This window comes from Dasypus novemcinctus, chromosome 16, assembly GCF_030445035.2.
Source record: "Dasypus novemcinctus isolate mDasNov1 chromosome 16, mDasNov1.1.hap2, whole genome shotgun sequence".
Lineage (NCBI taxonomy): Eukaryota > Metazoa > Chordata > Mammalia > Cingulata > Dasypodidae > Dasypus > Dasypus novemcinctus.
In genome coordinates, this window is record NC_080688.1 from 82,614,786 (window position 1) to 82,642,733 (window position 27,948).

The following is a 27,948-nucleotide window of genomic DNA, read 5'->3' on the forward strand; positions in this document are numbered from 1 at the left end:
ATTGATATGGAGCTGTTGAAAAAGATTTAGCTACAAAATTTATTAAATTGATATCAAGCCAAAGCACCAGATTTGCTTATTCTGATATTGAACTAAGCTTAGTCCCTGGTAAGAACACCATTTAAAGAAGACTGCTTAATTTTATACATATAGTATTTTATACATATATGATATATATGAATACATGCATAAAATGCAAATGTATATTCATATTCAAATCCGTGGTTTATTGGTCATTCTTCTTTCAACAATGTTCTGCTCCCTTTAAAAGCTACAATATGATGAGAATTGATCATTTCATTATTAGAATTGTTCTTTAGGAAAGGCAAACGGTTTTGATTGATTACAATTGCTTTTTATTGACATTTTCTGAATAACATGCCAATTGAGTAGCAACTTTACACTTAGAGTAAATGATGAGACATTTTCTTCTTTCTTAGAGAATCCATCTCAAGTAGGAAGAGGCTACGTTGCCATCACTATACTAGACATCAATGACAACGCGCCCGAGTTTGCCATGGACTACGAGACCACTGTCTGTGAAAATGCCCAGCCAGGTCAAGTAAGAGTCCACAGAGCAACTTGTTCCTAGTTTGTGATTGCTTTAAAAATACTCAGCAGCCGTTAATGGCCTTTGAAATTCTTCTAGCTTTAAGATAAAATATAATCAGCTTGTTTTACCAAAACGAACACTTTGATGTGTAGCATAAACTAACGTTAAAGAAACTTTAAAATTCCGGTTTAATTGGGATGATGAAAATTCCTGAAGAAGAAAAGGTAAACATTGTAAAAACCTGTTAAATGATTAAAGGCTCAGACCCCTTTAAGGAGAAATATAGCATATTAAGCTTTATAGGGATGTTTCCCACAATTACACGGCACAGAATTTAAGTAGCTTGAAGTTCTAAGAATTAAGTGTAGTTCAATCTCTGTTTTTTCCCTCCTTATCTGTATTCTTCAGAGTGCTGTGATGTTTACTGGGATGGTTTAATCAATTGGTACAGCTTATTTCTGTGCTTCACAAAAGTACATTCAGCCATGAATTTTGAAAAGGACATGATTTATTTTCCAAAGCCCTTTTTAGATTGGGTTCCTCTTAGTACATCTGATCTGTCTCTCACCCCCAGCTCATTCAGGAAGATGGCACCTACCATAAGGTGCAAAGTTGCTCGCTCCTGCCTCAGAGAATGTACAAAGCACGCCAACATGGCAACATGCTTTCATGTTTTACATTCTCTGTTCCCAGGTTATCCAGAAGATCAGTGCTGTTGATAAAGATGAGCCATCCAATGGACACCAGTTTTACTTCAGCTTAACAACCGATGCAACAAATAACCACAACTTCTCACTGCAAGATAACAAAGGTAAGTTACTGTTGTTGTCACTGGAGGCAGCCATTACAGACGCTGAGCGAGGGCTTTCTCTCTCTCAGGAATGCTGATTGTGGGTTTCTTTTTGAAAACTAGCAAGGACATTGATTAAAGGGCAGTGAGCCCCTCAAGTAATTTTTATCTATGGATTTGCTGTCATGAAGAAGAAGCTGCTATTTAAATCATTTTAGGCATAAGGCCAAATAGGGGAGAATGCCAGATCCGTCTCACTCTGTCATTTCTTGTAGACACTTGTTTCCTTATTTGTATGTCAAGCTCTTTAACCAGATTTACTGATCTTTTGAGGGCCAACTAAATGCCTTAGTAGGGATTATGCTCCATAGGTATACCTTGAAACATTGGGAAAATAGACTACATGCTCACCCTAAATCAACTTTGTAATTAGTATTTTCAATACTTAGAATAACAATAAAGAATAACAATGGTTATTCTTTTATTTTAATGTAAAAATAACAGTAATACATACAAATGAAAACATTATGCTCATGTGCAAAATGAAATATAGCGAAGATCTCCCTCTTATTCCTCTCTCTTTCCTTGCTTCAGAAGTAAATGCTTTTTTGTGTGATCTATGTATCTTGAAAAAAAAAATGTAAATGCTTGTTATTAGTTTCCTAATTGTCATCATAGGAATATTTTTACAAATGCCTGTAACTCGATTGTCTTTTTGTTCAGTATATATATTGACAATTAAAAGAACTTTTCAAAGAAGTACAAGAACCTATTATTGTCTGTTTTCAGATTTATATGTTCACATGGGTTTTCATTCATGTTTATTCTAGCAGAAGGTGAGAATTTGCAGCACTACAAAAAGAGAACAGTATTCCCCAACAGTACAGAAAACATAATCTTTCTTTCATTTAGATTGTATGTGGAAGTCAGGTTTCAGAACAAAACCCTTTTAGAAAGAGATTTATTAGCGAAGTGTTGGTATATGACCTAGAAGACAGCCTTTAGGAGTGCTGGGCCCACCACCTTCTTTAGTCCAGAAAATCTTCTTTGGCCTCCAAAACTGAATTTAAAAATAATTATTGTTCCTCATCTCATTCTCTGCTTAATAAGAATACTGTCTTATTCCTGTAGTAATGTAAAAAGAAGAATATTCTCTATGTATGTAATCTCCAACTTCCTGACTCCGTCATAGCTGGAGGGGACAGTCCTCAGCTCCTGGACCCAATCAGGCCAAATGCTGAGAGGAGTTTGTAACCTTCACAAGAAGAGCGTGAACATTTCCCCCATGGGGTGTCATCCAGCAGCACCAATAATTGTTGGATGGCAGGTGCTCCAAAAGGCCTGCATTTATAAAGCAGCCACAACTGCCACGCAATTGGTGGAGTTCCCCAAGTCAAGCCCAGAACCCCTTTGCCTGCCCCTTGTAGGAACAGCTGTACAGATGGGGGGAAATTGGTCCTGGTGCTGGCTTCCATCTTAGGGGGTGAATATAAAACATTATGCATTTTATGATCTGACCTAAGTATAGAGCTCTCGTCTCACATGCTGTGCATTTGTTCCAGCATATGCTTCTCAACTCATATTTGTTATCTTTATTTTGATACTAGGCATGTTAGATTACAGATCAAAAACTTTGTAAGACTTTTTGTATAAAATCAATATAACATCTGAGATGGTGGTAGACAAAGATGCTGATGAGTGTCTGTGTGTGTGTATTGTTTTTGTTAAATGTAAAGGAACATACTCAAACCAATATCCTTAAATAACTCCATTTGTAGACTTTTAGAGTACGTTCTCTTTTAAAATAAATTTTTAAATATTTTAAAATTTTATAAATAAATAATTTTATTCTTAAATTTTAAAATAAATAATTTTAAATTTTAAAATAAATTTTTATTTTAAAAATTTTAAAATAAATATTTTAAAATAAATTTTAAAATATTTTAAAATAAATAATTTGTTTACAAAAGCAACCCTACCAGATGAAATCTGAAAAGCAAGTGGTTTTATTCCTTCCTCATCTATAACCACAGGTAATACTAGTTCTGCAGGCTCATGTTAGCTTACTGTTTTGTGCAGTTATTTGAGAAAGAATGAATTCCAGCTTGCTCTTTTATGTTAACATTGGATAAATGCCTTTTTTGGCCCCTTGGGAAGAACACCTATAATAAAGCACACTAGATGAAATTATGATCCTCTTTTTCTTTCTTGTTTTTTCTTTTATAGTTTTGTTATTAAGTCAATTTAAGGAATCCCATAATTTAATTAATAAAAGTTAGCTGGAGAAATTGCTACCAGATAAAATTACTAAAATTATTTTTCTTGTACAGAAACCAGAAATAAAGTGATGTGGACTTAGTGGTCACTGTTACAATTTTCATAATTACAATAATTGTTTAGGTGCAATAGAATATTGAATATAAATTAAATTTGAATGACTTATCTATCACTGACAAAATATTTATATTCATGGAGTTTAGGTAATGATTTATAGGGATAAGGATTTTTTAATGTAATATTTCTACTTGAATACCTGTGCAAATTCAATTTAAATTAAACTCAAGTAGCTTATTTCACTTGTTTCCGTATTGGACTCGGGACTTGTCAATAAAGAATCGATTGGAATATTTCATTTATGCTGTCTAATGATGCTGCGGAAATATTTAACCTGTTAATTTTTGCCATTAACTCTGTAAGTATGTGGTTTGAAATTTAAGATAAGTGAAAGGGTATAGTACATGTAGTTTCTAAAAAGCTTCACTTAGCATTACAAATAAAAGTATGAACATTTTCATATTCAGTTTTATATTATAAATATTTTTTGCTGTAACTCAGTATGTAGGATAACATGAATATCTTAAAATATTTCAAATTTAACCAAAAGAAACTCAATGGCAATAGTTATGATAAAAAGATACAGCAACTCCAGTTCTTCCTTAATTTAGAAAGCAAAGTAAACACAGGGACCTTAATCAAATGAAATTTGGAAAAACAGATCCCATCAGGAATTGGGGGTGATACATGTCACTTTCCTTATCCTAGACAACACGGCCTCAATTCTGACCAGGAGAAATGGCTTCAGGAGACAGGAGCAGTCCGTGTACTACCTGCCGATTTTCATCGTGGACAACGGGTCCCCTGCCCTCAGCAGCACCAACACCCTCACCATCCGAGTGTGTGACTGTGACTCAGATGGCACAGCGCAGACCTGCAACGCGGAGGCCTACGTCCTCCCTGCAGGGCTCAGCACCGGTGCCCTGATCGCCATCCTCGCCTGTGTCCTGACTTTGCTGGGTAGGTACTACCTCCAGTGTCCCCGCTGTAGCAGCAGTCTCGGCTCTACCGTGGCCAGCCACACCTCACGATCTTTCTGTTCCCTGTTCCTATATGGTGTACCCTGGAGGTCCTGGCTTGCTGTGGCTGCTGTAATCAAAGGACCACAAAGTCCCATTAGCTGGTTAAACAACAGAAATTGACTGGCTCACAGTTCTGGAAGCGACAACCTGAAAGCATGCTGTTGGCCGGGCCATGCTTCCTCTTAAAACGGCAAATGCATTCCGTGCCACTCCCCTGGCTTTTGGTCCGTGGCCTGCACGCCCAGGCCTCCTGAGCATGCGGCAGCCTAATTCAGTCTCCGCTCCCGCACAGGGCCAGCTTGCTCTCTTTGTCTGGGTTCAGATTTCCTCCCGCTAGCTGGAAGAATATTGGATTAGAACCCACCTTTCTCCAGTTTGACCTCAAGTTAACTAATAACATCTTCACAGGTTGTAAGTCCATATTCACAGGCCTGGGGACTAGCAGTTGATCATGTCTTTTTGGGAGACACAATTCAATACATAATACGTGGAGGACATATGCAAATATTCTATTAGGCGGTTTTGTCTCACTGAGTAACACACAGGTAATTGGCCACGGATTTCAGTGGTACATTTAAAGTATAACTCGGAAAATATAAGCTATTTCATCTTCAAAACAGCAGTAAGATAAATGGCTTGTGTTTGAAAGCCATTTTTTTCTAAGTGTATTTCTTAAATTTACTGTATCCCAGCTGTTTGCGTTAGAATACTCTACCGAGGAGATGACTGAGACGAGAGAACTTTTCATTGTTCTTATAATACACTTACTTTAGAAATTGTAGTTTTACAGCTTACCATTTTCCAGGAAAAAAATTAAGATGGATTTTTAAAATTCTTTCCAAATTTTCAAAGATTGCAAACTCAGCAATGCAAAGGTTATCATTTCCCTAGGAATATTAGCATATTTAATTGTACTTTTCCACTATGGCTTGTTATTTCATTAAGTTAGATTTATAGCTCATACTAGAATTGCAGTTTTATAAGAGATATGAAGTATCCTTTTAAAAATTGGGGAACATCCAACATGGCTATTGGGTAATGGAGTTTATACATTAGCTACATTCTCATTCACAGTATGATTTGCTGTAACAACTAAAACAAGGCATTTACTATTTCACCTGGGACCATACCATGTGTTTCTTGGAGTTTAGTAGAATTAATCCATTTATCATATATTTTTATAAGATCAGTATTTAGCCATAGGAGCCAGCATTATGTAAATTTTAAAACTAGCTTTGTAGAGTTAGATAAACCTAGGTTTTGTTAATGCCCCTAACGTGTACTAGTTCTTCACCAGGGAAAGTTAATCCCCCAGTAGCTAGCTTCTTAATTTAAAAAGAGAAAAAATAATAGAACTAGCCTCATCATATTTTTTGTGAGAATTAAATGAGATAATTCATGAAGGAGCAGGGTGACTATTGTATAGCAGACATTTGGCAGATGTGCTATTGATGAATCAAAAATTCTATTATCCAAGCTGAGACCTGGTTGCTAACACACAGGAAAAGATCTCCTAAAAATATGTTATCATTATCCTCAGTAACTTTCAGTGAAAGTAAATGTAGAACGGAATAATTAAACTGTTTTTTTCCATAATGCTTCACATAAATCTCAGAAATATTTAGAAATTCATAAGAAATGGCAGGTAACTCCCAGATAATATCTGATTAGAATACAAGGGAATAGAGTGAATTCTTCAAAATAATTTTTATTGCTCCAGCAGTTTCCAAAATATAATAATTAAGATATAAATTACAAATTTATTTTATAGTAGCCGGGTGACCTAGCTAAGAAGATAAACTATCATTTCATATTTAAAATGGCAGTGTCTTTAGCTTGAAAGACTCAGAAGCAGGAAAAACAGAAGGGATAGGAAGGTGGCATATAGATGACTCTTTGTAAACAAAATTTGAGCATTTGATTACAGAAGCTCAGAGTACAATTTACTGTACTTGAAAGGAATAATATAAAACTATATTCCTGAAAATTTAATTATTATCAAACCTTAATTGACTTAATTTTTTTGTAAGCCTGTCTACCTGATGAAGTCTGTTTCGCTTTAGGAAAGGCTCTCACCTATGACTTTGGGGTTCCTTGTTATTTGGGTCTCTTGAAGATTCTAATTAGGAACCATTATGTAACTATTACTAAAAATTTGCCAAATAAGGTTTTATTCTGTTTTATTCTTGCATTTAAAATATATTCATGTATATAAAATATATTGATACATGTTTATCATGTCTGTCTATCTAATAGGTTTGAGGGATTTTGTCAAAATTTAGGTGGCAAAACTTAGATTGACTACTATTTCTTTTTAAATTGAACCATTGCTTAAAGAGACATCAAATTAGGAATGCCTTTTCCACTCCTGTAGATCTGGTTTATATGCCCCATGTTTTATTCATTTTTTAAAAGTTTCTGCAAGTCTATTAAAACATAACTCAAAACAGAAACTTACGGTGTTGATAAACAGTGTGGAACAGAGGCTCCTGCCTGCAGCTTCCATCTCCATCTCAACCCTCCATGTAACCAGTGTGCTCAGAGCTGGTGTTTCCACTCAGAACTGCTTTGTATCTGACATCCCATGTCTTTTGAAGCAGGCGGTCAGCACTCCTCATACCCTCATGGTTCTGTCTCCTCTGTTAGAGGCTCTGGGTTTTCATACGATAGGTGCTGACCCAGGGCCTTTGGATTCTTGGAGGGCATGCTGGTAGGGCATGCATCCTGGCATCATACTTGCCAGTGGGTATCAGGGCTTGTACCTCAAGCCTTTTCAGCCTTCTGAACAAATATGCTAGAAAAGGACAAGTGAGCAGATAGGCATGGGGAGGAAGAACAAGAGAATCAAGTTCAATTTGAGAGTGAGACTAGAGAAGGACCTGGGCTCTGGACTCACAAACGCATTCTTCACTGCATGCCAAGTTTGTGTTCCAGCAATGTAACAAATTAAAGGTACTTGCCACATGCCAGAAGGAGATCCACGGAGGTTTCCAAAGTGTACAAACTGGAAGGCATTCCAGAAATAATTTCCAGCCTGAACCTCTGCACCACCCGGATGGAGAAATTGAGGCAAAATTAGTTTCAACGTTTCACAACGGTTCATATAACAAGTTAGTAGCTATTATGAGATAAAATTCTGGGTTGCCTTGTCCTCAATCACTGCTTTTGAATTAGACCACAGAGAAAATATATTTTGAAAATGTAGAATTGTTGCTGACCTGTAGTTCATTCTTCCTCAATATTTGAAATAATATTTTAGCATAGTCAGATTTGCCAATCTGCACTTGTATCTATCTTTAGATAACTTTATGGACACACTTCTGTGACTTCTCTCTCATTCTTCTGCTTGCACTTACCCTCTCTCTCTAATTTATTTGTAATGGAATTCTCTGTATGAAAAGATGATCCCAAATTAGTGTAGTTATGAATGTCCTTGTCCAGTAAGTCATGGGGTTTCCTGTATTTAATCAGAGAAGAAATTGAATAAATGATGTCATTGCCATGTTCAAATTTTATGATAAAGTAACCAATCAAATGTACCTCAGCTGTTTTTCAGGCAGAAAAATTTCATCTATATATGGCAAGTATTCTAATCTTGAGTAAAAATTAGGACCCATCATCACCACCACCACCATCCTGATTATATATTTTTGTCATAGTAAATGCATAGTTGTTGACATGTGCAGTTATTTTTCAAACAGGTTGAAAACACTCTAAAGAAACAGAAATTCACTGAATGACTGCACATTAATGTTTCTGTGGATTTTAGGAAATGATCGAAGGGAAAGTAATTTCAACTGTTTTGTTTTAAAATATGGTTTCAATATTAAATATTGTTCTTCTGTTCTGAGAATGTCACAGCTAGACTCTTTTCTATTACTCTGTACAAAGCACCTTTTTGTTGTACAGTAAAGCTGTTGCTGATTTTACTATATAAAGTTTTATTTCTCCCCAACTTGGACCTTGAGGTTCAAGTAATTGAAGTCCTAAAGCATTTCTTCAGCTCTTTGCTGCTCAGATATAATTGGGATTAGACTGGCCCAGCTTCATAGACTCAGGCTTAATAAGGTGTTTATGGAAGCCCATTGCACACTGCATAGAACCTCACCTCTTCCAGGTATCTTGGGTGGCCAGCTTGCTGTGCTTGATGTCTAGCTGTCATGCAGCAATTCTCATTTCTTCCCTGATCTACCTAGTCGTAAACCATATTATGACTCATGTTACTCAGGCAACTTATGATTTTGTTCAACAGAAAAATACCTTCGCTGTTTTGTAAGTGATAACATTTCCTAAGTCAAAAAAATAGATTGCTGAGGAAAAAATGATAACACTTTATAAAAGATTGATATGCCTCATACTCTACAATAATGAACATACTTGACACAGCAGTCCTAGTGATTGATAATCACCAGCAGATTACAGACGACAGATTCATAGTAGAAGATATGTTCCTTTTTTCAAGCCAGGTGAGCACTCTAGAAATGTAATACATTCAGTAAACTCTTCCTATGTGCTAGATATTAGCCTAAGTGCTTTATAAGCATTATCTGAGTTAATTCTCATGGCAAGTTTTAGAGGCAGGTATTATTAAGTATCAGTATTATACATACTTTTTATATAAGAACACTGTAGTATGGAGATTAAGAAATGTTCACAAAATTATAGAGCAAATGAGTGCCAAAGCCAGGACCCAAACCCAAACAGGCAGTCCTATTTGCCCAGAGATTTACAAGTGTATAGGTCAGGAACTGCCCAAATAGAGGCAACAACTATAATATGATTGACGTAGTGGCTTTATCATTTCCTTGATTGGCTCTGAGCATCTAATTTAAAGTATTCTCCAATTACTTCCAAACTTGAGAAACCACAATTAAAACTGTATATGTTAACTTTGAGATTACATCACAGTGCAACCACAAAACAATATACCAAACTTCCTTAGGTGTAGAATATTCATTATGCATTGGTCAATTTTTCTGTCTACCTTGAGACCCAAAATCATTGTAACTCACATTTAAGGGAGAGGAAGGCAGTGAATGTTTTTTGGGGGAAGGAAAAAGTGAATTTCAATGGTAACTAAACCTTTCCCTGTCTTGAGAAATTGAAAGAACTATTTCCTTTATGCAGATGATTTGCAAATCAGCGCCTCTGGTTTGTCAGATCCTTTCTCGGCAGATCTAGATGAGTAGATTCAGTGTTCTATTAGACAACTCCGTTTAAAATGCTGCATGGAAATACCAAATCCTGCATTCCTCTTTCTTTTCCTGATTCACACCTTTTTCTGTTTTTTCAATGAATTTAGTCAGCCTTTGCTCTTCTCTCTTTGATCCCCAATGGCCAGTCAGTCCCCAAGTTCTGTTAATTTCTCTATGTTGATTCTTGAATCCATTCCTTTCTGTCCCTTGAGACTGTACCCAGTTTTTGTCCAGGGCCCATCTTTTCCCTTCATAATTACTGCAGTTGCCTCCAAACTGATTTCCCTGCCCGTCTCTGTCAGATCCACTCCACCAGCACTGCTGACAGTAAGCTCTTTAAAAGCAGATGTGATTGTGGCACACCTCACCTTAAAATAAGACTTCCATGGCTCCGTGTTGTCTACAGCCACAAACCACAGGCTCTTTCTGTCCCACTGGCTCCTTCTCTCCAACCTCATCTCTCCATCACACAGTGTTTTTGAGCCTAAGTGAATATGTTGCTTCCTGCTTTGCCATCCCTGCTTATAGAGACCCTGTCCCCTTTGCCTGGGACCCCTCTCCCTAGGATTTGTGAATGGCTATCCCCTTTTTGTATTCAAGACTCACTTCCCTAGTTTCTCAATACAAGTTGGTGTTACTCTTAAGGGCCCCATAAAATGTGGTTTAATCATGTTGGAGCACTACCCACTGTGGTTGTCTTGTCTGTTTCATTTGTTTGTCTCCTTGCCTCTCTCTGCCAATAGTCTCTTGCTTTGGGAGCAAGGGACTCAGCATTATTTTATCTTACACATAGTACCTCAAAAAATTCTGACCTGATATACAGAGGGCATTCAGTACATGCATGTTGAATGAATCCTTGAATTTCTTGGCTGTACTTAGTAAGAGAAAAGTGCATTGGATTTTTTGTCATTATCCATAAGTAGGCTCACCATTGGTCTCTGGTTTTTCCATTCCTAAGGTTTTATAGTTTTAGAATCTTTTTTGAGTCTAGCCTATGTTTCCAGATTTTCTGGAAAACCAGTATGGTTTAGGTTAAAAGTACTTAATTTACATTTTCAGGTCAACAATCCTGAAGCTATATAAGGGCTCAAGAGAAAAACATCAGATTATATAACTAAAGATAGAGAAAATATTGCAGTGGACATTTCAAGGTTACTAAGTTGTTAAATTCACCTGAAAACTTACTCAGAATGCCATCATTAATATCTAAATTGTCTCAATTACCCACTTGGAATATACCAATTAGAATTTTTTTATTTAACTTTTATGATTATAAGTAAATGGGTCTATAAGTTTAATTTTAAATTTTTGCCATCTCTTACCTGATTATTAGCTCTAAATCCACAGCACAGAGATCCAGGCAAAATGCAAAGCAACTTTTTCTCATCCTACAGGTCTTAGCCTGAATACACTGATAACATCCTTTTCTGACCACAACCAGATTGCATAGGTACCCCTGTGTTTCTCCTGTCATTTCACTTTTTAATTCATTAATCATTTTATACCCTTGCTTGAAACATTTCAAAAGCATCAAATATTCTGACATAAAATCACATGCTTCTCATGGCCCCCAAAGGCAGAGGCACATTGTAATGCTTGCTCACTCTGAGCCTCTGAGCTCACCCCGCTGGAAGAGCCAAGGGCCCTTCTTTCTGTTATTTTCAAGTATGTCATTCCTTTTCTGAAACATTCTGCCAGCATCCCTTCACCTTTGGGACTGAGCTTCATTGTACCAGCTTCACTGTTACCTCCTTTACCTCCTTTACTGCCCTGTGTAAATCAGGTTCCCTTCACAACCATTATTCTCTCTCATAATACCTGTTTATTTCCTTTGTAGCACTTACCATGATTTATCTATGAATATATGTTTCTTTTGCTCAGATATAAAATTACCTTGAGAGTAGGGATTTTGTTGCCTTCTTTTAACCAACTTAAACCAATATCTTCTCTAACCATTATTATCCAATATATTCTCATGGGCTAGTGTACTACATGTAGGAGGCAAACTATTTTCAATGAATTAGACCTTTTAACATGTGTGTATCTTTACATGACCCTCTTCTCTCTCTCCCCTGTATCTCTATGTCAAAATCTCCCTCTCCTTTCTCTTTTAAAGGCAACAGTCATTGGATTTAGAACCTGCCCTAAATCATGGGACGATTTTATCTCAAGGTCCTTAACTAATCCCAATTGCACAGTAATAATTATTTCACTACTATTGCCACATATTTAGGTGCTTCAGAGGTAGAATTATTATCTCTACTTTTGTCACTCAATGACCCAATAGGTAGAATGAGGTAAATAGTCAATAATTGACTAAATGGGTGGGGGATCATCAAAATTACATGTGAGTACATGGTAAGATTTGTGCTTTTATCTGCGCACCATTGTATGACTCAAATTTTAGCAAGACCAATGGAATAGGAATTGAATTTGTAGACCTTTTTTGTAGAAGTTCACCTTATATGGCTTATTATTTAACAAAAAGAGATAGTGTGGCCTTTGTGTAGAACTATTCTAAGCACTTTACAAATATCAACTCATTTAATTTTCATAAAATGAGTTTGGCCCTACGAGGTAAGTTATTTTTTTCCATTTTGGGGAGTAGGAAACTGAGACAGGGTTCAGTGCAGATAAGGGCCTTGAATGGACAGGCTCAGTGGATATAAGGAATGGAGTTGAGGGACATTCCAGGTATTACAGAACATAGGAATTGGTTGACTGGGTTATGGCATGAGCAGGAGGTGAAGACTAGAAGGGAGTGAAGAAATCAGAGTCCAGGATAGTCTGGAAGTTTCAAGTTTGGGTATTCACTTGATTGAGAAAAGAGCCCACGGGATAAAACAGATTAGAGGAAACCTAATGAATTTAGACCTGGAAGCTTTTAATGATAGATGAGTAGGAGACATGGGCAGAAAGCTGTAGTAATAGAAGTGGTAATAATAAAAATGAAAGTAAGTACCACTTACTGAGCACTTACATATGCTGAGAAACTCATACATTTTTGTTATTATTAAAAATTGTGAATAGTAAATATCTGGTTATCCAGAGAAATAGATGGAGCTGTTTAGCTATGAGAGTCATCAGCAATCACCTTATATAGAAGGTAGTTAAATCTTGAGTTTCAATGAACTCATCTCAGAAGAGTGTTGGGTGAATGGAAGAAGTCAAGAACAGAACTTGAGAACACCAAGGATATGTGCTATGGAGAGACAATCAACTCCAAACATAAAGCATGGTTTGAAAGTCTTCAAATGATGTCTTTTTTTTAAACAGGCTGCAGAAGGTCACATATTATTCTACTGAATGTGTTCAATACATCTTACCATATTGTGTTTCCTGGTTGAAGTTCTGTGTCAACTGTGAGAGATATGACACATAAATGAAGGGCCAGAAAGCACTGACTGGCTGTGACAAGTGTCAGTCACAGGTAACTTTGGTTTCAGGAAAGGAACATGAAAAAATACAGATTACTCTGTTTTAATAGCAAAAATGATTTTTAAAAGTAGAAGTATGGAGTAGACTATTTTACAAAAAAGAAAGGCCAGTAAAATTGAATGTAGAAGAAGATAAATTATTGATTGGAAAATGGTGGTAAATTGTTGCCACTTGATGACCTCTTTGTCTCTTATGAAAGTGAGGTGTACAGTAGAGTAATGAGATTGGAGAAAGGCGGGAGGTGGAGGGGGCATTCAACAAAGACATAGAAAAGAGTCTAGAGATTTCTTTGTAATGGTTGTTTCTAACCTGAAACCACCAAACTGCAAATTCATTTCAAGATTAAAAGAAAATTATTGAAAAATAGGGCTAAATAGAGAAAATGTATTTTCAGGTTTTGAGAAATATTTATATATATCAAACAGGATTGAAGAACAGCAAGGAGTTTAAAAAAAGAAAGAGAAAGGTATTGAAGACTAAATTCCATTTGCATATTGATATGGATAATTATTTATAGTAAAGTAGTGAAATTGTATACAGAACAGGGAATTTTTTAGTTATACCTTGCAGATACTCTTATAATTACAATTATAATAGTTTTTTTTAGCTCTTCTTAGAGTTAGTATGCTTTAACTCTAGAGAGTATAATACTAGTATACTCTAAGGCCATATGCAATTAAGATTTTAAAAAATATTTCTGAATGTTTTGTTTAGATGAGCTGTATAAACAAAATATATTATGAGCTACAAATGTAGACTGCATATGGAATTTTAGGTATTCTAGTAGCCTTGTTAGAACAAAAGTAAAAAGAAACAAGTAAAATAAATGTTAGTAATAGATTTTATTTAACTTGGCATATCCAAACAGTTATCTTTATAACATGTAATCAATAAAACATCACTCATGTGATATTTTATATTCTTTTTTTAAAAAAAATTATATCTTCAAAATCAATGTGTATTTTACACTTAGAGCACATTCAGAGTGGCTATATTTCAGGTGCTGAATAGCCACATGTGGCTGATGGCTACCATGTTAGACAATGCAGAATTAGATTTTATGATTTATTCTGAGTGTTCACAGAGACCATGGAGAAGATAGCATGTGGGAAAGCTGTTCCTTGATGAAGGCTAATTCATCTTCCAAGTCCTAACTCAAGTGTCATCCCTTCCACGAGACTTTTTCTGAATATCCTAGCCAGATATCTTCACTTACCCACACTCCCATAGCATGTTTTCTATTGCTATGTATTACCTTGTATAATGGTTAATTGAATATTTTTCTTATAAAAATGTTGAGATTCTTAATGGCATGAGCTGTCTGCATCTCTTCAATCACAGTGTCGCACATACTTTATTATTTAGTTAACACAGATTGATTACTTGCATACTTGTTTTGCTCTTTATGCTTAAGATACTGTAGAGTGGGAAACATAATCACTTCCTTTATAGGACTTAGAGGTTTAGCAAATCAGTGCTTAGTAAAAAATACTGTTAAATTAAATGAAATTCAGACTTTAAACCTGTGGTAGTAATCTCAGAACAATGGGTTAAAAAAGTGAGATTTAACAGGGGTACATAGAGAGTCTTGCTGTTTGATTAAAAAATATCTTTACATAGTTACCGTGGCTTGATGGTAGTTCACGTGAAAAGACTAAGTGATTTTAAATGAATGACAGACTTTTCATTTTATGTATGTTAAAATGAATAAAATAAGTAACAGAAATAGTTCCTCTTTAATATAAGTAGCCTTGTTTAGTGGTATTACCTTTGTGTAATGATCAGTTCACATCATAGAATTTTGCCTAGTTCTGGGTGCCAAGTCTTCCAACTTTTGAGTCTTCTGACATTTGCAAGTGTAGAACATCCAAAGCAGGATTTCAGGAAGACAAGTTGTTGAACTCAAAAACAACTGAAAACTACACTTCAAGTGCCTTTAGACGTCTAAAGCATCTGCCATCTTTAAGATATGAGTATTGATGATAACAAAAGCTTATTTGAGAGAAAGAAGGGTTTCTTAATTGTAGAGATTGGTTATGCTCTGGGTTAGTCCCAGGGAAGTTAGTTACAATGCTCTGACTGACTGACTTTAAAAGTGATCCTGTAAAACTCATCCTAAATAAATGCCTAGATTTGTATCAGCCACAAACTGCAGTGAAGTCAAGAATAAAGGGGCCCTCTGATTTATAATACAATGTATGTTTTCAGGTCTTATCTTTTTCTCTACTCTCACTTCCTTTTATTCTGTCCATTGGAGGTATATTATTATGGTCTGTATGCTTCTCTATACCTATGTTTGTCTGTGTCTTCTAACAGTGAATTGCATTATGATTTGTACTCTATTTACTTAGGTGTTTGTAACCTACACCATTTTAAGCTCCTTGGATGTAGGAGTCTTCTCTCATTCACCATTTTTTCTTCCAGGACATAGCACTATTTCCTACCCAGTAAATGTTGGATTGAAGGTTATGAAACAATTGTAAAAGCAGAAATTTAGGTCAACATGTACTTTGCTGCTCCAGCAGCATCCTAACTTTTTCTCCCACATCTCTTCTTCGTCAGTCCTGTCACAGTGACTTTTTGATGAAAGACGAATCTGATCATAACATGCATTGCTGAAAACCCTTTTGTTCTTAGGCCTGCAAGATCTGGTTAGCGCCTCCATCTCCAGCCTGATCTTCTTCCTCTTTATTTCTCTCCAGGCACGTTGGCTCCAGAATCTTTGCTCATGCTTTTCAGTGTCCTAAGAATGCTCTTTGCTGTCGTCTCCCCACCCCCAGCCCAGCCGTCAGCCCTCAGTTGTCCTCAGTTAAGACTTCCCTGCTCTCCTTACGTGCATTTGTTTCTCCTAATGACTGTGTTCATATGATCACATTTCCCCTCCTCTGGAATACTTACCACATTTCTACTTTTACATTTCTTTGCTTTATTATTTGATTAATGCCTGCTTCTGTGTGCAATATTGTATCGCCCTTCCTAGTACATAGAATAAATGGTCAAAATGTATTGGTAAAATAAATATGTAAATTCCCCAGCACACTTGTACAATATAAGAGCCATTGTGCCTAGACATCAACTAGACCTAAATCTTTTCTTCTTTCTCCACTCCAAAATATAGTCCAAATGGCAGAAAAGACATATGGTAAAACCTTTTTAAATACATAATCTTGTGCTTACTTAGGCATAAAATAGTCTTTTTAATACAGGAATTACCCTTATCATCCCTGAAGTACAGTTAATACTTGTTCTATATAAAGGTTAAAATTTATTTTTCATATGTGCTCAAGTAGTTAGAAATTAATATTCTTCCAGGTCATTGAAATGTTAAATTGTCTAACCTTCTAAAACACTTCACACTTTTCTTAGCTTTGAGCAAGATTGGGAAATAAGGCAAACTCCATAAAATATTCATATTCTCTCTGTGAATTCTACTGTGGGCTTGACACACCCGTGGATACCCTCATGTTTCAGCTGAAGACTCGCACATCAAAAAGCAAATTTGTCAGTAGTGTGAAAGTACATTTGCAATGGAACATGGGAAGTAATTCATTTATATATTGATGTATGGCTAGATTCATTGTAGTTATAATGATTACAAATATGATGAGATTTAAGAATTTTTAAATGTTTTGCCTAGTTATACAAATTTAATGATTTAAATTAAAGTAGCAGGTAATTATTACATAACTCTTACCCTCTTCATACCCTCACTTACTCATATACTAATCTACTTCTTACATCCTTTTGTACTCAATTGGATGCCTGCACTCCCAATTTTGTTCCACAGTGTTTATGTTTATGATACTTATCTCTCAAATCTCTGCACTACTCTGACTTCTCAATTAAAAGTCTTTCTAGGTCCCAGTTTAATCCTGTTGTGGTTACTTTTACTTTTGGGGAGTGAAGGGATAAGTTTCAGAAACTTAAGTTGCATATAAATCTAAAATTATTTTATTCATATGTCTTAAAACGTATCAATGTGTGCTTTCTTTGATTGGGCAATTGGCACTTGAACTCTCATTCTTTCACTCACAGCCTTTGTTTTCCACTTACCTCCTATGGAAGTGCTAAGCCTATGCTGTTCTGGAGAGTGCAGAGCCTTTATAAGCAGATTGAGGCTGAGTATCCCTCTAGTTGCTGCATTTAGTGTGTTGGCCACAGACAGGTCATTTCATGTGTCTGAGAAAGTCATCAAATGGGAGAATGCCTACCCCAAAGAACTGTCTTGAATGGGTAAATGATAGGTCTTGTGTAAAGACCTTGATTTCTCACCTTTTCACCTTTTTTGTCCTCCATTTATTCTTTAGTGCACATGCTTAACTGCAACATTTGGTCCACCTTCTACTTTGCTTGTCACCTACTCTTGTTCTTAGTTTTCCTTGGTTAAAGGAAAAACCTGATGTTTCCTGTTGCTATGGTGGTGGAGTTTTTAATTAATATCCTTGATAGACCAGAGGATAATGATGAAAATTGCAGTATGACACACTCCCAGGTACCTGGACACACTCCCAGGTACCTGGCATTCTCCTAACTGTACTTAGATTATTCCCCAAGCTTTTTACCTCTTTAATCCTCCCTTAGCATGTTGAAGTTACCTACTATTATCATGTATAGCTAGGCTCAGGTAGATTAAGCTACTTACTCAAGATCACACACCTATTATGTGGAAAAGCTGGTCTTTTCTCTAAGGCCTTCTTGACAACAAGCTAAAGCCCCTTCTGCTTTAATATTCTGGCAACCACAGACCCCCCATAGGCCCTGGAGTGGCCATAAGAAGTACAGTAGTGAAAAGTTGGGAGAAGAGTAGTGGAGCCACTTAGCAAAAAGGGATGTGAGTGCAATCTACTTATGGAAACAGGAGAGAAATGGATGATGTTGAAGCCTCATCCTTTGGACTACATACTTACCCCTTGAGGAAGCCAGTTAAGAATGTTCAGATGCAGTTTTCAGGAGCAAAAAAAAGTGATGAGGCATCTATGTGCTATGGTAACACGAGAAGGGTGCCAGAAAAGCTCAGAAAGAATCTGCATTTCTAGACTGTCAGCTATCAGCAAAGCAGAAGAGTGAGTAATAGGCCATGGTCAAGTTGGCAAGGAAAGCATCACCATAAACAATTGATTTTCACATCTATGCTTAAAGCACCAATAAAAATTTCTCTAGTTACTGACATACTTAATGAAGATGGAAAAGCAGAATGGCATCCAATTACTTAAGAAAACAAACAATGTTCATTCAAGATAATATGTATTTTTTTAATTAAATATGTATTTAAGTTTTTTATTTGACAGTTTAGAACATATATTAATGTCCTCCTTGGTTTTATATTTGTATTTTCAAAAGTATTTCTAATGCCAAAGTAAAAACTTTAAGAATTCATTTTAAATATAAAAATTCTGTTATTTTCAAGAACTTTTTTGAAAAAACATCTGCTGAGGGTAATACATCCCAAATAGTAATCCATTTAGTATATGTTTTGAGCCTTGTAGACCTCTAGAAAAAAAGTCAAGCTGATGTTATAAAATTTAATCTTAAGACATTTTATTTGTTGACAGATAATTAAACATAATCCATTACTTTAAATATTTTTGAATGCCAGAATTCAAAAAAACATCCTCTCCCTCATGATCATGGATATTCAGAGGTCCATGAAATATAGTGTATTCCCAATTCAGGTAACTTTCCCTAATGCACAACTGTGACAACCTCTTCCCTAGTGTATACTAATTAAAAGTCCACAGACTATTCAGTTTGTTTAAGCCCCCAAAATATCCAGTGTAGTTGTCCTCCTTTGCGTTCCAGTGCAACCATGTTTCACAATTTTAATTATTAGTTTGATATAAGAAGAAAAATCCCTAATATTAAAAGAGATGCTTGAATTTTTAAATCTATTCTTGCCTGGTGCCAAGTGTCACAACCTATATTCTCTTGCATGGTATAACACATAAAGACCAAGATCAAGTGGGACTTTATGTATTATAGATCAGCTTTTAATCTTTATATTTTGCCTGACATTTTGCATTTTCTTTAACAGCTGAGTTGCAGAGGCAAGGACAAGGTATTTCTTCAAAGAGCCTGACTAAATGCCTTCATCAATTTCCTTCTGAGATTGCAGTTGTTAAAGTAGACACAGAACATTTATGACTACAGTGTTGCCTTTCTAGCAATTAAGGAGTTCACAACATTCCTTTGTGGCTCATGACTTTGAAATTATTATATTTATCCTGAACTGGTCCTTCAATTTGTGCTGTCAAATCCTTTGGGGGTATACGTTGCGGAGTGAGACATCAATTCTGAATAGGTGTGGAAAAGGCTTTCTTGAGTAAAAAAGGGTTCTATTTTGAAGGCGTTTTAGCAATCTCGAAGCATCTACTGCTGTGAGCACCCACCCGTGAATAGGCAGGTGACCAACTCATTTCCCCTTACAGGGAAGAGACGCCATCGGCCGCCATGACAGGCCTGCTTCCAGCGTGGCGAGGGTCGGTTTACCCAAGGGTGGGCAGGTTTACTGAAACTTTCCCTTTGCTGTCTCATTGTTTCAGTGTTGATCCTTCTGATTGTCACTATGAGAAGACGGAAAAAAGAGCCCCTCATTTTTGACGAGGAGAGGGATATCAGAGAAAATATCGTCAGGTATGACGACGAGGGCGGCGGAGAGGAAGACACGGAAGCTTTCGACATGGCCGCCTTGAGGAACCTCAACGTCATCAGGGACTCCAAGGCCCGCAGGGATGTGACCCCAGAAATCCAGTTCTTGAGTCGGCCGACTTTTAAAAGCATCCCGGATAATGTCATTTTTAGGGAATTTATCTGGGAAAGGCTGAAAGAAGCGGATGTGGATCCCTGCGCGCCCCCTTACGACTCTTTGCAGACCTATGCATTTGAGGGGAACGGCTCAGTAGCTGAATCGCTCAGCTCCTTAGATTCCATCAGCTCAAACTCTGACCAGAATTACGATTACCTGAGTGACTGGGGGCCTCGTTTTAAACGGCTGGCAGACATGTATGGCAACGGCCAGGAGAGTTTGTACTCATAGCCTTGGGACCTTAAGTGGAAATGTACTGAAGAAAAGGTAACAGCAAAAAAACAAAACAACAACAACAAAAACCACTAAAAAGCAGGAAAAAAAACAACTACTCCCAGAAAATAGGAACTCCACTTGCTGGAGAAAAATGGTTGTATATATTTCTCCATTTCTAACTGTTTAGGTTTCTGCCTTGGTGAAGCGTGTCTTCGTTAGACATATCCAGTGGAGCGTACTGACCACAGACTTTGAGCATTTTTTGAAGGCTTTTTGATACAAAGAAATGCTCTGTGGGTTATGAATAGATAGCAACTCTCATATACCTGCAAAGGCACCTAACTTCTATGAGCAAATAGTGCCCTGTGTCACCACCAAGCCAAGGACACCCTTGCCATACCTCCATGGTACTGCCAGTGAGAGGACTAGAGCATGATGTGCCATAGAAAAGTCATGGAACTTCTTGCACATCAATACTTGGAACAAATTTAATTTACAGTGATGCTTTTAGCTTGCTAGATTATAGAATGCAGCGGAATTTTATTGCTGTTGGTTAGCAAATATATTTTATTTCAATATATAAATTCCTAGAAAATCCTCCCCAAATGAAATCCCTCCAATACAAACCAATAAAATTTGGTTTAAGGCAACATAAACCATTATTAAGTGAATACATTTGTGAAGTGTTCCAAATAAGAAAAAGGGAAATGATTCTTAAAGTGCACATTAGTTTGGAGATGCTTGTGTAGGTATGAAAAAGTTGCTGTCTATTCGTTGGTTTTTTATTATTATCTCTTCTGATTTGTACAGGAGAATATCTTCATTTTTATTGTTTGTTTGACACATGGTGTATTTATTTTGGAGTTCCAGTCTCTACTAAATTCAGGTCCATCTTACTGCCTCATAGTATTAAATTCAGTAGAACATGCTGATTTTTCTGCAGTCTGAGTTCTGTGAAGGAAATGAAGCATGGAAATGGAGAAATAATAGAATAGCAATTGGGCCCTGTTGCAGTTTACAACTCAGAGAGGAACACAACTGCAAGGATACAAAAGTTCTTCTTCTGAACCATTAGAATGTATAAAACATTGAAATAAAATATTTATACTTTGTATTTTAGAAAGAAGACTTCAGAGAGAATTGAAATTTTCTTTGATGCAAGATTTTTCAATGTCACTAGTTTCAAGGTCATGCTCCAAAGACTTTTCATTAATTTGTTTCCCTCCCTCCCCTACTCCTCAACCTCTTTTGGTGTAAAAAGTATTGCATAAAGGACTGAAATTTCTTTTATATCTTAAACCATGTAAGGTTATAAATTACAAAGCCCATTTTAAAATTCTGATGCAAATATGTCCCTGAAGAATTAACCAAGCAATGTATAATTTCTGTACTGCCATAGATAGATGTGCCAATGTGAGGAAGGCAAATTTAAATGATCACATAATTATGCATTTGAGATGGGATTCTTAGAATAAGAAAAACTTATGGCTAAAATAATATTTCAACCTATCATTTTTCCTAGATTAATACCAGTTTAATGTGCATATATTCAAGTAAGAATGAACTTATCTTTTTCTTACTTTCTCCTTTAAAAAAAATTGTTGTTAAATCCCTAAAAAATCTGCAGGTAGTGGACACCATATAAGAACTTGGGTTATGAAAGTGCTTCTTTCTGAAAGTCAGACACTGGAACCAGAGAATCGATACGTTGATTACACAAGGAGAACTATGTAGGAGTCTGTAAACTCGCAGCCCACCTTTAGAAATGCAGTGTGATAGTGGCCTTCAGCTTCGTCAAAATAAACAATTCAATAAATTTGATTATCTGCAAACAGTTATTTAATTTGAATAAAGTTTTACAGACACTGTTTCATGATTAGATAGGTCTGCTTCTTGTATTAATATATAGAAATATGAAAAATCAGTTTTGTCAGTGCAAAATATACTGTTTCTGTCATTTAGTCACATGTGTTTTTCAAATGAAAAAAAATATATCATGATTACCCAGTTCAATAACAGCAGAGTGTGCAGCAGGAATTATATAGATGTTAAATCAGCACGGTGCTGAGAAAACAATTTTGTAATAATCCCCTTGTTGTCTGCAAGAGATAAAAGAGTCGAGTACATCTGGAGTTGATGTCAGCCCTACTGATTGTTGCACATACCACTAAATGAAGGTTTTACTGTATATTAGAAAAGGAACATCATTCACCTTGCTTTCTGTCCTTTTAAAGTATATATTTATTTTCTGTGTTTTATATTTGTCAGTAATAGATTGGGGGGAAATGACTCACATTTAAATCATATTTTGAAATCACTGCATTTACTCAATTACTATTTTACCTATGAAGGATTATAGCAATACAATATTGAACTTGATTCAACGTTATTTTTAAGAAATGCTTGAGATCGCTGTAAGAATATTGCTAATATTTATATAAAGTAATCTCTAAGGTTACTTATGTTAGTGAATTTGTTGTTTTAGATGATTGGTTTTTTTTTCTTCAGAACTTAATACTATATATAACTATCTGATATAATAATTGAGAGATAGGCTTTGTTTTAAACTCCAAAAAACATAAAGCTAATTAGAATCTTCTCCAAGAACGTTTAAATAAATATCCATGACCCCTTACCGTCAGTGGTGTACCTGGAGCCAACTGGAACTCCTGAGAGTAGATTCTCTCATCTCTTTCCCACTCTGCTGCTTGTGATGTCATTTTGATAGGCTGAAGTCAGCCTTAGTGGAAGTATTTACACAGTCGCAGCAATCAGCAAAAGCTTCTCTTTTTTTGGAGAACCAGTTGTTAAACATTTATCAGCACTCCATTGCTTAAAGGAAACCTCATGATTGTGAATATAGTAGGAATGCTAGAACATGAAATGAGAGGAACGTATGCTACATCCTACACCTCGGTAAGATGCACGTGGTGGTGATGGCACTGGTACCAAATCCTCAGAGCTACCTGTAGAAGGGAAGTGATGGTTAACATTTTCAAGTGGAGTTCAGGAAGACAATGATGTGAAATATTTCTGTTTATCCTTGCAGAGGAACCCATAGATTCTCAATGTAAAACAAAATACTCAGGGTGCCCCAATGTAAAGCCTATTTTGAGCAATTTCAACTAATTTCTTAAAATTATTTTCCTATCACTTGTCACTGTCCAAGTAAATGAAAGCCCCCAAGGTCCACTCATTTGAATCCCTATTGTTGAATAATTTTAAATCAGCTTAAAGTATAGGAAAACCATTTCATCATGAAAGCAGACTTTCACAGACCCAGCTGAAATTATCAGTGTGGATTTGCGGATCAGGGTTTCTGTTTAGGACTCCAAGATCATCTACAGGCCAGAATCAGGAAAGAGACAGGAAAGCATTAGCCATGTGCAGACAGTGAGTACATCTGTCTTCGGGCAATTACCTAGAGCCCGGTAAACTTTTTTCTTTAACACAAAGCTAGGCTGTGGCTGATGGCAGTTGAGGTGTGGTGAATACCAGACACTGGCAGGAAGTAATAGTGTTTAGGTAGTGACAGCTGCCCTTTCACTCTGCCCCCGGAGAGTGTTTTAAATTAGTTTAGCTTCATATACAATTTCATTCACTACGCTGGATGGTGGGTGGACTTTAGCAATTATTCCCCTGTAAACTGTATAGTTGTATAAGGTATGAGTGATATTTGTACTATGGCCCACATGCCCAAAGAAACTTAAATGCAAATAGATGCTTAACATTTATCTCCGAAAATAATTAGAGCTCAGAATAAATTAAGTTAAATGTGTTGCAAGAGGCAGAAACAATTTAGTTAAAGCATTTAAAAGTTTTTAAGTACTAGTTGTATATATTAATCTTTAAAATTTCAGTTTTAATTTGACATCTATTGACTTATCAAGTGTTTTAATTACCCTAATTGCTTTCAAATCACTATTTAAAGACTTATTTACAGTTGAGCTAATTAAATTAAAGTTGGTTACATTAAAGTTTCAACTTTTTAAACTCTGATCAGGGCTGGCTGGCTGCAGGTGGACCATATGTGACTTAATAGATAAGTCCATTTATGTTCTGTTAGTCCGTATTCTCTATTTGATCCTAAATATGTAGTCAATTATTCTATAATTATTGGTAATGTATAATGTGTGAGCATGTTGGTGTATGAGATTTTGGCTGGGCAGGCTAATAAAATAATTGAAGCTGCCTAGATTATCATAATAGAAGAGCAGGGCATGAGTACAATTTGACTATAATTGAAATTGTTTCAGGGGAGTGAGATGAGCCCTTAAGAAAAATGGCAAGTATTTTAGGCTGTGATTTGGCAGGCATGGTAAAGTGGAATTCTGGGGATAATTTTTCATGTAAAACAAGACAGTCACAGTTTGTGTGACATTCTGACACTTTTTCATTGCCTATGCTCACTGCTGCCTCAGAGTTTAACGGAAGAGGATATATGCCTGTGGGGGGGGGGTCGTGTGAGTATGGTTGGGGGCATTAGGAAGTATATCTGAAGCAACATTAAAAATAGTCTACTATTACTTGGTTAAGGCCAGTGTGTGTCATTTGGCCAATGCTAGTTAGGCAGTGTGACTAGAAAATCTGGTACTAACTGAACAGAGCAATATGTGATTTTCTTTAACAATGTCATTTAATTTATATTTTGGTGGTTTTAATTTACATTTTGAAGGCTTTTGTGGCTATGGGGGAGAGCATTTAGCTGAACTATCGGAATAATTGCCTCATTTCATTTTATTGTGTAGCTGCGAGCTCATTGTTAAAACAGACTATCGAGTGTGAATTATTTATTATAAAATATCACGAGGCATTGGTTTCTTGAGTTTAATAGCATGACAGTGCGGTATACTGGAAAGTACACTGAGTTTGTGCTTATAAAATTCAGGTTATAAAACGCAACCCCAGCACATTTTTGCCACACCTTAAATGTCATTTAATTCTCTGAACTTGTCTATCTCCATGATTAAACTTGAATTCATTATTAACCTGTCAATTTCAGAGGTATAAGAGATGATTAAGTGAAAGAAGTAAATTGTGAAACACTATAAAAATGTAAGGTTTTTTAATGGAAAATTACAAACAGTATAATAAGGTTGATACTGTTATATGATAAACACAGATAATTTCTATCTGGAAAATATGCATTAAGGAAAAACATGAAATAAGTATATTAAATTGTGAAAGAATATTCAGAGAGACAACTGACATAAATAACTTAAATCATTACTCAAAAAGTCTTAAAAGGAATGGTGAGGACTTTAAATGTTGGGGTCTAAATCAAACTAATTCAATCATTTATATGAATTAAGGACATCAAGATTGACAAGGTATTATGAATAAAAAACAAGTGGAAGATGAAGACTTTTAGATAATCCAGCCTCATTACAGGAAAATATACTGGACTAGAGAAGACCATTATAAGACAGTAATGATATATTGTCTTAAAAATATCCAGAACCAACAAACAAAGTGAGGTTCTAAAGAAGTCAGTAATTGTGTATGTCATGAATGGCATATATGTAATTAAAATTTGTACATTTCAGATAATTAGGATATAATACTGACCTAAAATTAAAACCATCCTAAATACAATGTGTTCTTGTTTTGATGACTCTGAAAGCACTTCCAATAAAAACTTTATAATAGTAATTCATTGTGGCCTCTCATAAATTTAGAAGCTCTAGGATATTAAAAAATAACATACCCTCACTGCTATTTTTGTTAGCGATGTTTTACTCATAAAATGAGTTTTAATAAGCCCTCAAGTTCAGCTTTTTTGGTTACATGAAGCACATATGAATAGGCATTACAATGAAATACATTAATAAATATACAATTACTGAGAGATTGTTGAGAAGTACAAAATGCTTTAACTCAAAAACAACACATTTGCATTCTATTAATCAATGAACTTTTGCTAACGGTTTACATTTTAATAAGGAAAGTACTAAGGAAGATTATATAATTTACTACCTACTGATTCATGCTGTTTTGTTTTTTTCTGAGTATAAACCTATGTTCTGTATATCAGGATCTGGAATATGTATATGTTGTTATGAAATGTAGGACTAGTACTACAAAAGTAATCAACTTTTAAAAATAATAGATCAGATATAGCATTTGCATTTTACCTGTAGTAATATTTTAAAGGGAAAATAACAGGAAAAAGAAAAATAATTTGCTACACAATATTTATACACAGACAAATATATATACACCCACAAGGTTTATATTTACGTCTGTATACTTGGCATCAAATTGCATCTATATTGCATGTACTCATACACTCACATATTAAGTATACACCTCAATTTGAGTCCAAATGTTAGAGTGGAGTAAAGGAGTTTTAATGTTCTGTTTTTAGATATTAAGATAATTATGGCAATCTTATTCAGTCCCTACAATTAAATTATCTGAGTATGCTGAAAAAGTACTGTGCATTTGTAAAGTTTCTTTGCTACAGATTTCAGAATTTCTATCTCAAAATTTAGAGAAATGAGCAACCATATAAGTAAACAGCAAAACTTCCATTTAAACTATTACTGCATATTTATTTGAGTCTCCATTATAATTATGTTGAAAATGATTGAGTCCATTTTATTTTTTGCAGTGCTTTTGCTTACATAAGAGTCACTTAAATAGAGATAGAAAGAATCTCAAACATGCTAATTCAATTGACCACACAATCGATCCTGAAAATCAAGTTCCACTTAGCCTTGGAAATGAGACTTGAAGTATAATTCCTGTATCTGTATATATGTCAGGATCTTAAGAGATCATTTTAGTTCAGCTCAAGCACTACTTTCAAGCAGGTAGTCTCCTAGATTGTTAAGCATTTGAGATTTTTAAAGCAGATACAGGGCATAAAGTACCGTTTCAGAACCATAGGTGTGACTGCATAGGAAGTATGCATTGTTTATGAATCAAATGTAGGATAACAGATGGTGGTAATGTGGGAGTTCAAGTTATTGCCACATATTCTTTCAATTCTTAAAAAACTAATAAAATCTATTGAAGAGTAAGATATTATAGAGGAAAATAATTTTCCAAATTCCTGATAACTCAAAATCCCAGAAACTCTGCAATGGCTACTTCTGTTGTCACCATTCTCAGCTGTGATGTTGCTTCCAATTTCACTTCCAATTGTACCTCCTGACAACTTGGAATAGAAAATGAGTACTGTTGTAATTAAAGTTTGATGTTATCTTTTTTGTGACTTATTTTTATATAAAATTATCTTAATAAAATTTTCCATGGATATGACATTTTAAGTTTCAGAACAGCCTAATAAAATGTGATTTCAGTTTTCTTACAAGTCTTTGAATTACCCAAATTAGGTACTGTTATATTTTAAGAGGAGAAAAACTGAAGCCTAGAATAATTGTAACTTTGCCAAATGAGAAATCAGTGGTAGAGATGGAAGAAGAGGGGGAAAAAAAACCTCGAGATTTTCCCATTATCAGTTGTATTACCATAAATCTTCTTAAAAAGGTGTTCCAGGTTTGGTGACTAGAAGGGTAAGAAGAGAATTGAAATTCATTTAAGAACCAGATTCTCCTATCTTAAATAGCCCTTAGTTGTCTTACAAAGAGTGA

At 35.5% G+C, this 27,948-nt stretch overlaps 1 protein-coding gene across 3 annotated transcripts in view; it reads left to right on the top strand.

Annotated features, from left to right (window-relative positions):
- Nucleotides 1–27,948, top strand: part of CDH7 (cadherin 7) — a 130,920-nt gene that overhangs the window by 96,222 nt on the left and 6,750 nt on the right. For 2 of the 3 annotated variants that reach the window (XM_058277868.2, XM_058277869.2), the window contains exons 9-12: nucleotides 441–562; nucleotides 1,247–1,364; nucleotides 4,386–4,637; nucleotides 19,872–27,618. In XM_058277868.2, the coding sequence (XP_058133851.1) occupies nucleotides 441–562; nucleotides 1,247–1,364; nucleotides 4,386–4,637; nucleotides 19,872–20,365 (986 nt within the window). In that variant the 3' untranslated portion in view covers nucleotides 20,366–27,618. Of the gene's footprint in view, nucleotides 1–440; nucleotides 563–1,246; nucleotides 1,365–4,385; nucleotides 4,638–19,871; nucleotides 27,619–27,948 lie in introns of those variants that run through there. The other variant, XM_058277871.1, reaches the window with a different exon arrangement.